General features: G+C 58.6%; 1 protein-coding gene across 1 annotated transcript; it reads right to left on the bottom strand.

The window, feature by feature from the left end:
* Positions 1-2,472: 2,472 nt before the first annotated feature.
* ST3GAL1 (ST3 beta-galactoside alpha-2,3-sialyltransferase 1) lies at positions 2,473-11,254 on the bottom strand (the record flags this gene model as incomplete). The annotated part of the gene is made up of 6 exons (XM_084230105.1): positions 2,473-2,646; positions 2,765-2,884; positions 4,851-4,896; positions 6,061-6,240; positions 7,051-7,247; positions 10,952-11,254. 6 exons carry the CDS (start codon positions 11,252-11,254, stop codon positions 2,473-2,475), a joined length of 1,020 nt encoding a protein of 339 aa, XP_084086231.1.
* Between the last annotated feature and the right edge of the window lie 1,591 nt (positions 11,255-12,845).

The following is a 12,845-nucleotide window of genomic DNA, read 5'->3' as shown; positions in this document are numbered from 1 at the left end:
CCAGCCTGCCGCCTGCAGGAAACACATTTGGTCAGGAGCACAGATGCAAATGCCTGATGCTGACTGACTGTGAGGGCCGCTTGGCCTGTCTCTGTGCCCCCCCCCCCAGGACCCCTGCTTTTCTCTGCAGCCTCTAGAGCTAGGAGGAATTGTGACTTCAACAAGAGGAGAGCTGACTGTCTCCTGCTAGCCCAGCCCACAGAGGATGGCGGCCTGCCCGTGGCCCTGTTCACCACCAACCAGATGCCCACCAGGGGCACGAGAATGCTGGGTCAATCGCTGGAAGACCCATCCCTGTCTGGGTCTTGCTTTTCTCATCTGTGCAGTGGGATGTGAGTCCCGGAATGAGAGGCATCTCCCAGCTGGAGCAGCCTGGCTGCAGGGGGAGGGACCGGGCGCACAGCCCAGCCTTGAAGATAGATGTGTCCTGGCTCTGGGACCCCAGCTTGGCCCCTGGGGCCCACTGGGTGACTGGCAGACCCTGCCGGGCTCCTGGCATGAGTACCCAGCTCTGAGTGCTGGACTGAGGGTTCATGTTGGGACTGAAGACCTCACAGCTACTTGTGGGACTTTATCAAGCAAGATGTTCTTAAGTTTTGGAGGAACATTTTAAAGCTGGAATGAGTTGTTTTCTTTTCTTTGTTAACACTTTCTGAGAATCTAATAAAAGCTGTAGGAACTCTCCCCAGGAAAATGCTCATCTGCACAAACTCAAGGGCAAAAAACAAAACAGTATGCAATTTCTACAATGCTGAGCTCCCCAATTCCTCTCTCCCATTGGTCGAAGGGAGAAGCTGAGGCTGGGAAAGTTGCACTTGCCCAGTAGAGGAAGCAGGCCCTGAGGTGGAAGAGACCAATGCTTCATACCCCGCAGGAACCTGGCATGCCCCTCCCAAAGCAGCGGTGGCCTCTTAGGAAATGCCCTCAAATGGGATAAGTGGTTTTTCTGATTAAATGTCAGGAACTGGAGCCGTTATCTCTCATCCTATGCCTGTGACTCTACTCCCACCCCTCCCCAAGATGGTACCCCTGAGTTTTTGAGATTCCTCCCCTGAAACTAAATCCAAGACCACAATGAGCAAGAAGGAAGATGGGGCTGGGCGGGAAGGAGGTAGAGAACATTCCATAAACCCACCAGCCAGACACCCCCAGATGTGCCCGTGTGAGCCCCAAGCCCTCAGGAACCCAAAATCCCAAGTCTGGGGGGTCCTGTGAAGCTTGTTGGAAGCTCCCCACTCCCTAGCTGCCGGTGAAGCAAGAGGAAGAGCAGGGAAGATCCCCGGACCACCACTGAGAGACAAAGTGCACTCAATGTCAGTTGAATTAAAAAAAAAAATCAATAAATAATCAAGAAGGTTGGGAGGAAGGAAGAAAGAGCTGGGGAGCAAAAGGGGGTGGGGGCCTTCTGCTCTGCTGGCCACGCCCTGTCGACGGCCCGACCCCGACACCAGGCAGGTGGCCAGCAGGGAACTGGACCTGGAGCCCGACCGCTCTGGAGATGCCGGGAGGGAAGAAGAGGGCAGGACGGCTGCTGGGCGGCCCTGGAGGGCCGGGGGCTCGGATCCCACCGTCGGGGAAGCAAAGGGCGGACGTTCCACGGCTGAGGTGGCCCGGGTGGTGCAGAGCGGCAGCCGGGCTTTGTTCCAGCCGAGAGCAGGCCCAGGAGGCTGGCTGCGGGCAGGGCGGGCCCCCTTCCGGGCGGGGATCTCGGCCTCCTTCACGCCAGTGCCCGTGCTGCTCCCCGGCACAAAGGCACTTGGACAGTGAGGGCTGCTCCGCCGTCACCATCCTCATCATCACCGAGATCAGCTGCTCGGGGGCCGCCGGGAGGAACTCATGGTGGAGTCAGAGCACCTTGGCCGGGGTCTGTGCCGACTTGGGCTGGGGAGCTGCTCCTGGCGACCAGAGGCGAATTGGGGGAGAATGGGAAAAGGGGTTGCCGCAGCCAGTGGGAGGGAGGGCAGGCGCCGTGCAAAGACGGGAGGCCTCTCGCCCCCAGTGCCCCCGTGGCTCTGTCCCGGAGGACCCTCGCTCGGGATGCCAGCGAGGATGGGGTGTGCGTCGGCCCTCAGCGGAGGAGAGGCCCAGCCCATCTTCCCTGGCAGAGCAGCCTGCCCTTCGGAACACCGCGTCTTCAGGATCTGCCTGCCGAAGCTCCCGAGGCTGCAGTGAAACGCTGTGTTTGAAGAGCAGACGGCTCCCCCCGCGCCCCACCTTCCACCAGTCCTGGGGCCGCAGCGGAGCGTGCTCCCCACCCAAGGCCAGTTCTGAGACTGGCTCGGCAGCCCCGGCGGGACTCTGGCCCTGGTTGGGTAGATACTGCCCAATGTCGGGACGCAAGAGGCTGCGGGCGCATCCGGACGCACCCCCGAGGCTGACCCTCGAAGCTCCCGGAAAGAGGCTTCCAGTGAGAAGCTGAGGCTGGTCGTGAAGAGGCGCACTCTGGGGTACCAGTCCTGGAGCCGCGCGGCATCATCTCCCCTTGAATATGCGGATTTTGTGGATGGAGGCCAAGGTGGCCGTCACGTTGTGCTCAAAGTCTCCATCGTGCACCCCGGTTTTTCGAAAAGCCCCAGCCGAAGGATTGTACTCCCAGTAGTGGTGCCAGTTCCCTTTGCTGTCGGCCCCGAAGCCGTATAAGTCCACCTGGGGAAGAGCAGAGGTGAGAGCCCAGCAGCTGGCTGGCGGGGGTGGACCACCCAGGAAGGCTGCTCTGTGAACCCCATTCCTCGGGGTGGCTGGGGGGCACCAGGGAGGCACGTACCTCATCACAGACATGCAGCGAGAAGATGATGGACAGGATGCCGGTGGACGGGTACCGGCCGTGGCCCTGCAGCCAGCTGTCGAAGACGTACTTGATGAAGGCCGGGTGGTATATCAGGATCTGCGGGAGGAGAGCCTGTGAGGCGGCTGGGAAGGACACCCCACCCCGGTGGGGCACAGCCGTGAACCACAGACAGACAGCCCTGCACTGGCTCTGGTGGGGAGACAGGGACCTGATCATGGAAAGACAGAAGATGCTAGAAGATAAATGAAGCAGCAGGAGGCGAGAGAGCCCTGGGCAAGGAGGCTCCTGAGAAGTGATCCGGTAATTCCTCTCCTTGGTATTGGCCCCAAAATGCCGAAGCACTGATTCAAAGGACAGACACTCTCCACAGAGTGGAGCCACAGAGCTAGTCCCAAAGGCCAAGCTATGGAAGGAGCCCCCGTGGATGGCTCTAGGAGATGTGGCACGAGGATGCAATGGAATACTACACAGCTGTGTAAAGTAGAGGTGAAATTCTTCCACTTGTGACAACATGGGTGGAACTGGAGGGGATTCTGTGAAGCAAGGTAAGTCAGAACGAGAAAGACAACTACGGGATGGTTTCACTTACATGTGGAACAGAGAGAAACAGAACAACGGGGCGGTCAGAACCAAACCAATGACAAAATCTAAAAATCTAACTGAAGAACTGTCCCCCAGAGGGACAGCAAAATGGAAAGGGTGCACTGGTCTATGGTAGAGGACTGTGGGCGGCTTGGTGGAGGGTGTAGCTAGCGTGGTGACACACATCTGAGGAGGTATGAATGTGCACCCCTAAATCACACAGTGTTAAAAACCATTGTTACTTCAATAAAATAAATAACTAAAAAAAAAAAATAGTGACATCTGAATAATAACGGGCCAGGGAGGGACAGGTGAGGCCACAGGGGAGGTTCCGGGGGGCAAAAAGGGAGATTAGGTGGGGACAAGGACATGCCTATCACCTTTCAGCCTGATCTGGCTGAGGGATCTCCAGTCCTTAAATGACCAGTGTGCAGTATCTCTCTCCTCATACCATGATAAACAGGCTCAGAGAGGCCAAGCAACTTGCTCAATGTCACACAGCACTGGGCAATCCGGTCCCTTGGCTGCCTTGGGGAGAGGAAGCGGCTTCTCAGGTAGAGGTAATGCATGTGCAGGGGCGTAAGGCCAGCCCCTAAGAAGGCCTGAAAGGTGGATTAGACAGGGCTCTGTCAGCAATCTAATCTCTCAGCCTGGCCTCAAGGCTCTGTCATCTTCCAGCTCTCCCTTCCACCAGCTCCACGCTACACTCTAGAACCAATGAGGGCGCAAAGGACCAGGGCTGAAGATACAGGGAGGGCTCGGGTTCTAGACCTGCTGTGTGACTTTGGGCAAATGATTGACCTCTTGAGTCCAATCAGACGGTTTCACTTCTGTGTGGAACAGAGAAATGAGCCTGCATTTGTCTTTCTCCTTCTGACTAATTTTGCTTCGCAGAATCCCCTCAAGTTCCATCCATGTTGTCACAAGTGGCAGGATTTCACCTTACACAGCTGAATAGTATTCCACTGTCTGCAGAGGACTGAGGTATGAGAGTGGTACAAAGGACGGCCTGGTCGAGACACTTCCTGCGTCCTTTTGCCCTTTGCCTGTGTCCCAGCTGATCCCATCCAGGGGCCTGCTGGGGAGGGTGGAGATATGGAGATAGGGTGAGAAGTTTCAAGACACTCAGGTTGAAGAGCAGCGGTTCTAGAACTGCAGCCATATCAGGACCCTAGTTGGACTTGAAAAATCCCATGGGTTTGGTTCATGGGTCCAGGGGGAGAAGGGTGGGCTGAGGCTTGCCATCTGTGATGAGCACCAGGGGCTGCTGTGGGCCTGGGGCCTCCATTTGGAAAACTACCCCAGGGCTTGACCTCTCTCCAGCAGGGCAGTCAAGCGGGGACCGCCACCAACCTGGGCCCAGGGGCTCGCTGCAGCCAGATGCTGGCGGGGGCAGAGAGGTGGGGTTCCATCACAGCACGGGGCCTTCAAAGGGGCCTGAACTCAAGGACGGGCCTAAGCACCCCCTGCCCCCACTCACCTTATTCTTTTTCACTTTGATCTTCTTGGGGACGGGGACATAGGTGCTGCAGGAGGAGATAGGGAGGCGGTTAGTGGGGAGGAGGCTCCTTGCAGGCAGCCTGGGGAGAACAGGCAGAGAGGGGAGCATGGGGAAGGCAGCCTGAGCTGGGCAGCTCTCCCGCCTCTGCAGCAGTATCCCAGCACCGACACCAGAGGGTGCACTTGACTAATGCGAGCTGGTTCTGCTGCTTTGAGCCCAGGAAGGGAAAGAAGGTCTTTCTTTCCTCATCCAGACTGCCCACACACCAAGTGCAGAGGCGTCACCCCCTGGGGGGCTGACTGATGAAGCCCTATCCTGACCCCTTGCTCTGTGTGGAGGTGAAACGTGCCCCCCAGGTGCAGGTATAAAAGCCTCCAGGCCTCACGTGGGATGGAACTGGGGTAATTGTGTTCTTGAGGCCTCTGGGACCTGCTTGGTGGGCTCTCTCCCAAGCTGATTCCCACGCTGGCCTTCTGAGAGTGTAGCCCCCCACCTTCCTGCACCCCAATTCCTCAGGCTTCCTAACCTGGACCCAGACATGGTGGCTTTTGAAGCCATGTCTCTGCAGCAAGAGGACGGGGCTTAGGAAGATGCCGGGACACCAGAGCGGGTGGGTTGCTCAGCCTGGGACAGGTGCTCCTGCCTCAGTGTCCCCGCCGGGAGAACAGAGGCAGCTGGGGGACAAGGCGAGAATTCAGCGAGCAGACACGTGCCAGGACCCACGGCCGCGGGAGCCAGAGGGCGGCTCAGCGGGGAGTTCCCTACTTTCCAGGCGGCACAGGCTGGGCCATGTGGGGCTGACCTGCTAAAAATTCTGCCCCCAATTCCAGGGCCATTTTTACAGTTTGAAAAACAGGGTGCTGTCCTCTTCAGGCAAACAGCAGAGTTGGGGTGGTCAGAACTTCACAAACATGTGCTGAGTCCCTCTCCCCTGGAGTTTCTGGGGTGTTTGGGGAAGTGGCACTGTAGGTAGGGTTCCTCCAGCACCCTTAGGGGGAAGGCTGAGGCTCAGGAGTGTTGGGTGTGATGGGGGTGAAGCCCAGGAGGAGCTGCAGGGTGGGGAGGGGGCTGGAGACTAGCGGGCTTCCCTGGGCACGTCTGGAGGAAGCTCGGGAGGGAGGTGCTCAGTAGGCAGACAGCGTGGTGGGGGGCCTGACCCTCTCTGTTCAGACACCCCGAGGGGACTCACAAGGTGATGGTGCCTGTGGTGGTGGCGCTGACCACCCACTCCAGGTCAGTGGTCTTGAAGGGCACCAGGACCATGCTGACATTCTCCCCCAGCTCCCTGAAGCTCTCGGGGTACACGAAGTGGTGGGTGGTCTTGCTCCCGACATGGTCCTCAAACCCTGCCGTCGGGGCCTTGTTCATCCTGTGCGGGCAGGAGAGAAAGATGGTTGAGCACCCCACGGGCCCCAGTGCTGGGGGTCAGTATTGCTGGGCCCCACAACCTCCCCATCAAATGGACATGAAGAAGCCACAGCTCAGAGGCTGTTTTTGTTTCTCCTTCGTGTTCTTTAATGATGACATGTCGTGCGTGGCCCTCGCAACACCTCCTCACACTAGGCAGACGGCCTGCCAGTGGGCCTGGGTGGGACTATTTCATCCAACCACGAAACTCAGGTCTGCCTGACCCTGACCCGGCTCCCCTGCCCCATGCACAGCAGATGTGGCCTCTGGGAGGCCAGCTGAGGGGTCCAAGACAAGTCAGAGATCACAGAACAGGAGGCTATTCTAGTAGGTTCCCAGGCATCGGCAGCCCCACAACCGCCTGCACTTCTCACACTGGGCACTGTGTCCCTGGGCAGAGTGGGCTGTGTGGTGGGGTCACGGGGAGTCGGGCGGACACAGGCCGTCTTAGTTGGTAACGGGGGACACATCTTACACTACAAGCAGATATTTATACGATGGCTGAGGACTGAGCACGAGAGTTCAAGCAAACCCTGCCCTCCCGCCAGGCCTGCCCTGCCAAGCCCTGCGGGTCACTGGCTCCTCTTGCCAAGGGTTTGCTCTCAGAGTCCAGAGAGGCGCTTCTAGTCCTGCAGGGCACAAATGGGGACACTGAGGCCGGAGGCCGGGCTGGGCCTGGGGTCCCGGGTGAGCCTGGCACACCGTAGCTGGGGTCTCGATGTTTTGGCTCCACGTGGCCCTACCCCGCCAGCCGCGACGGGGCTGCACTCACCTGAGCACAAAGTCGTGCCGGTCTATCTGGGAGCCGTACCAGGAGTTCTGCAGGTTGCCCGAGTTGCCCACCACGGCACAGCGGCGGCAGCCCACCGACCTCTTCTCCAGCAGGGGGTCCACGTTCCCCGGGACCACCTGGAACAGCTCCTTGATGGTGTCATTCAGGTTGCTGGGGTGCTTCTCCCCCTGGAGCCTCTGTGGGCAATGGACGGGGGGCAGGTCAGCCTGGCCGAACCACTTCTGGTTGGGGGCACGGAGCTGCTTCACGGTGGCCCCGAGCTTCCCCACAACCCCCTCTCTTTAGGCCTGAACAGCCAAGGTCCCCTCAGGCAGGTGGGGAGCAAAGCGGGTCATTCGTGCACTCTGCACGCGTCTGCAAGCACCTACAATGTGCCGGCTCTTTGAGGCGAGACACTGGCTGATAGGAGAGAGGCACAGAGGGGGATGCTAGGGGCACGCTGTGCCCACCTCTCCTGCTTCTGCTCCTCCCCTCCCACCCCTCGGATGCCCCAGCCCCCGGGCTACTGGGCTCCAGCCAGACCCTATGCCAGGGCCTTGCAGCCTCCCACGTCTGTCTGGCGAGTTGTTTTATCTTCTAAGTCCCAGCGTGAAGGCTGCCCCAGGTTCTCCCTGACCCGGGGCAGAGGCGAAGACTGGGGGCCAACACTGGTTTTCCCCTGAGGGTGGCCGGTCAGGACAAGCTTTCCCTGGATGCAGGACCCCGAGCGCAGAGACGGGGACGAGCTGGTCACTGTCTGATGCCCTCACCACCCCCCACGCCCACTGTCGCTCATGGCGCCGGGCAAAGCACCGGCGAGCGCCTGGGGAAGCACCCGCCTTACTCGCCCAGCGGGACCTTGGGGGGGTCTCCTAGGCGGGCCCAGCTGCTCCCGAGCTTCTGGTGTGTGTCGTTTCAGCTGTGGCCACGGAAGGACGCCGTGTGTCGGAACACAAGCCTGGACTTGAGCCCGGGGTTTCTGAAACTGCTTGAAAGTCTCGCCTACCACACTGGCCGCCCACCCTGGGCACCTGGACTGCGTGGAGCCCAGTCTCTGGAGCTGCAAGTCGGGGAGGGGCCGTGGGATGAGCAGCCACTTAGAGACTCAGGCACAAGGAGGGCCTGGGAGGAAAAGGAGAGGCTAGAGGCTGCTTGGCCACAGTCCAGAGATCAGTGCCAGGCGTGGGGGCAGAGGGAGATCCTGGGGCACCCGGCCCCCACCTGGGGTGCTGCCACATCAGGTTCTCTAAAGGAGAAGCACCCCAGGAGGACAGGGGGCTCTTCTAGGCCATCTGGCCTCCCCTCTAGCACAGGACACTCTGCAGGTTCTGGGGGAGCAGGGAGTTGGGGGGCATGCTATACACCAGGATGGCTATAATAAAAAAAAAAAATTACAAGTTGATGAGGAAAAGGAAACCAAGTCCTTGTGCTTGGCTGGTGGCAAAGTCAAATGGGACAGCTGATGGGAAAACAGTCCGGCAGTTTCCCAAACACAGCGCTCTCCTGTGATCAGCAATTCTATTACTGAATAGACCCCAAAGAACTGACAGGGGGGTCCCCACAGAAGTGTGTGCTTTCAGGTTCACAGCAGCTGACCTGAGTGTCCAGCCACCTCCGAAGGGGAGACACCAAGTCATAAACACCCACTGGCCCGTCACGTGGAGGACGTGGCTGGGCTCGGACACTCTGCTGTGAACTCAGCAGACACACAGGCAGCTGCCGCTGGCCAGGGGTCAGGGCGATGGCTTCATGGAGGCAGAGAGGGGAAGGGCCGTGCAGCCGCTGGGGACAGGGGCAGGGGGAGGATGTGTGTATTGTGGGTTCGGGGTTTTGCTGAGCATTGACAATAATGTTGGTCACACGACACCGTGTCTGCATTTAATGCTTGAGAGCTTCTAAATGGTTAAGGTGACAAATATTATGTTACGCATATTTAACCACAGGGAAATAAAAAACACTCCCCAGATCAAACATCTGCTCTCACAGGATCACGCAGGCAGCTCCAGGCCGACTGCAGCCTGCCTCGGTGGGGTGCTAGGCTGCACCCCAGACCCTGCCCCTCTGACAGCCTTCCCAATGTGGCTGTGGGTAGGGGGTTGATCTCTGAGAAGCCCTGGGGTCCGGGGGGCGGGGGGCAGTGCACCCTAACCCTGCAGCCCTGCCCTTGGGACACAGTCTCCCCTCCACCAGGGAGCCTCACACCATGTCATGAGCTGAGGCACGCCCTGCCAGAAGGCCTGACACGGCATTCTTGAACCCATTGCTCATCCATGTTCACTGAGCACCCACGAATGACAAGGCCTGGTCCCTCCTGGCCGCATCAGGAAAAAAGCACGTCTTATTTAAAAGGAAACCTTGCATCTCTGCCACAGCGCCAGGCCAGGATTACTTGGCAGGAGTAAGAAAGTAATTGTAAGATGTAATGAAAACAAAACAGTGACATTTGATGCCACCGGGGCCCAGTGCCTGCCCAGGCAAGCCGCCGCTGTCAGAGGAGACTGGCAGGTGCGTGAGGTGCCAAGGGTGCCTAAAGGAACAGCTGCCAAATTAAAGTTCTTTCCCGCAAAGCCAGATAGAGACATAGGCCGGCCTGCTGCCTTCTCCATGAGAAGTTCTCAAAAGCCTGGCCCTGGAGTCTCCTGGGTCACCCTGCTGCCCAGGGTGCCGGGCAATTCTTGAGGATCCCAGTCGTTTGTGGGCAGAAGGGAGGGCTCAGGAGGGGAGAAGGGGCCTAGGCCACAGGGTGAGCTGGAGACCTGCCTATCAACAGCAGGGGGCAGAGCTGGTTGGGGGAACCACTGGGATTCTGCAGATTAGAACCCTAAGTCACCCCTCGCAGCTGGTAGACAGGCCGGGGACCCCACACTGTGGCCCTTCTTCCTTGGAGGGGAATACAGTGTCCCCCCTTATCTGCAGGGAGAGAGGTTCCAAACCCCGAGGGGACCCTGGAGCCCCAGCAGTAGCGCCCCTGTGTGCATGCCGCGCTGCTCCTGTGCTAGGGGCCGGTGAGTAAGCTTCATCTGCAAAGCAGGCACGGCAGAGGCGAACAAGGATGCGCCCACGGAGCGAGGCTGCAGCACTGAACACCCGCTGTGTGTGGCCTCGCTCTGAGTCACCAGGTGTGGTGATCTGGGATTCACCTAACTGGGCAGCAGCGGCCTTGCCAAGCAAGGCAGAGGGGGAGCTGAGGCGCGGGGCACACGCGGCAGGGGCCATGTGGACACGCAGGCAGGGACGGGACGGCGCCGTCTATAGGACTCAAAGGATTGCAGCGGACATCAGAGGCCCAGGGCCCCCGGCCAGGCTCTCCCCCAGGGTCTGCTCATTCTTATCTGGACTTCAGTCTCCGGGCCTGCAGAGGTGCATTCTTCTGCTGCCTTATCTTGGCAGCTTTGTGGGTTCGTGGTTTTGCTGGGCCTGGCGATCACAGAAACTAGCCCCGAGCCCTCCGCTCTGGCTCTGCACACGGGCCAGTCTCAGCCAGGACAAACGCGATAACGGGAGGGTGGAGATGAAGCGAGTCACACGATGGCTCTGGCTTCCCCCGCACCTGAATGCTCCGTTCCTCCCCTCTAGCCTGGAGGCCTGCGGCAGCCTGCGTCTAGACAACAGTGCACAGACCGCGGTTACATGTGACAGTCTCTCAAAGCAAGCATGTGCCATTGGAGGAAAAAAAGCACCTAGAGACCCGCTGCCTGCAGGCGGGCCACAAACCTCCAATTTGTCAAACACGCAGGAAGGTGAAGCGCACTGAAGCCAGTCGCCGCAGGAATGAATGACCGTGGCCGAAGTTCTGAGTCCTGCTAAGCGCCAGCAGAGCCCCAGGTGGGGGCTGAGCATTTGGCTGTGGGAGCCCGGTCCCCCCGTCCCCCCACCCCTGCCCCCCAACCCCGGCTCTCACCAGCCACCACCTGAAGGTGTCTTCCTCCAAGATGGCGTTCTGCTCCGTCAGGAGCGGCTGCATGGACGCGTTGAACCTCTCGTCGAACCAGGGGGAGACCTGCCGCTGCCCGACACAGCGGACGCAGCTGCAGGGCCTGTGCGGGTACTTCATGAGCTTCTTGAAGTTCTTGGAGAGCTCCATGACCATCTGCTTCGGGGACCAGGCGGTGGTCACCATGGTGTGGGAGAAGTTCAGGAAGAAGGAAGTGAGGAAGATCAAGAAGACCAGGAGGGTGAGGAGTTTGAGGACACTCCTCCTCATGGCTGCCACTTCTGCTTGCCTGTTGGGGACCTCCTGGGGCTGAGCTGGGGGAAATTCGTCCTAACCGAGGAAGAATTTGGAAGAAAATGTCTAGAACTGAGGCTTAGATCACAAGCAAGGTGGGAATTCCCGGGGGGCGGGGGCCGACCTCACTGCTGCTGAGCCCCAGCCAGCCTGCTGGACATCACCATGTGACGGTCAAAGGCTATGCGGGCTGGATCTTTTTGCATAATTGTCTTTTTTGGGGAAATAAAAGAGCTTTCTCTGTCAGCAATCCTTAAACAGCTGATAATGTGTCTTGATGAGGCTTTAATCAAACTTAATAACAGCGATTTCCTTTCCCATCCACAGGGATGGAGGCTGATTAATCTTTATGACAGGCAGGGTCCCTTGGGGGTGAGGACCTCGAAGGACAGGTCGTGGCACAGGGCAAAGCGATGTGGTCTTTCCAGCGTCTTCCAGAAAGGAGGGTGTGTGACGATCCCTAATTAGAACGCGGTCTGGCCCCACTGCGGACGGAGGCGCGGTGGTTACGCAGCTGGCTGGAGCAAGGCACTGCGGCTTGTCTGTCATCTGCACAGGGAAGGAGCGAGAAGACAGGAGGGTCCGATTAGCCTGTTGTAAACAATGACTCCTCTCTCCCCACCTCCGCCAGGATGGCACCCGTGAACCTCGCCTCTGGTGCCACGTCACGCCGAATCATTCACCCTCTCGAGCCTGGGGGTGAGCGTGTGGGCAATGCGGAGAGCACCACTGTCCTGCGAGGCTGCCCAGGGGCATGGGGTGCCCCATCCCTCTTTTCGACAACCAGAACCTCGTCCAGTGAGCATCCAAAGAAAGTTTGTAAAGTGAGTCAAGGATGCCATGGAATTCACACAGAGACGACAAACTGCACGCTCCTGTCTGTCTCCTTCCCTCTCTTCTGGATTCCAACAATGAAAACGGAATGTGTGGGGGTGGCACAGGGCACCCCTATCCTGACATTCAGGTTCTGCCAGTTCAACTCAGCCCCATAAAGTGGGCTTTAGATGCCCAGGGTCAGGTGCCCGCAGCTGTATGGCCTTGGGAAAGTTATTCAACCTCCTAGGCCCTCAGTTTCCCTTTCTGTAAAATGAGATGATAATAGGGCCACCTGCAGCCTGGTTATGAAGATGATACGGCATATGCTGAGTTTCTGGTATCTATTGGGCAAATGCTAGAACTTATTTTCCCTTTTCAATGTGACTGAATATCCAGTCAGAGCCAGGCATGATGGCACATCCATTCACGTCTGTTTCCTCAGACAGTCCTCAAAGTCTACCACCAGCTGGCTGGGGTTTCCCATTTTGTTCTTGGAAGAAACTGAGATTCAGTGAGATTAAATGACTTGCCCAAGGTCATGAGGAAAGGACGAAGCTGGACTGAGTCTAAGTGCACAGCCCATAGATCCCATGTACCTGGAGGGGTGGGGGGCCAGGAATTGGGGGTGGGGGCTCTGTTCTGGAGGGACGCCCTGTCTCTAACTGGCTTCAGCTGCACGCACTCAAGGGGTGTAGAGAATGCCCAGAGCACACCTCCCTAGCCTTCCTGACCCCCAGGCCCTCTGTTGAAG

This window comes from Talpa europaea (genome assembly GCF_964194135.1).
Source record: "Talpa europaea genome assembly, chromosome: 3".
NCBI classification, from domain to species: domain Eukaryota; kingdom Metazoa; phylum Chordata; class Mammalia; order Eulipotyphla; family Talpidae; genus Talpa; species Talpa europaea.
This window is presented reverse-complemented; position numbering and strand designations above follow the sequence as displayed.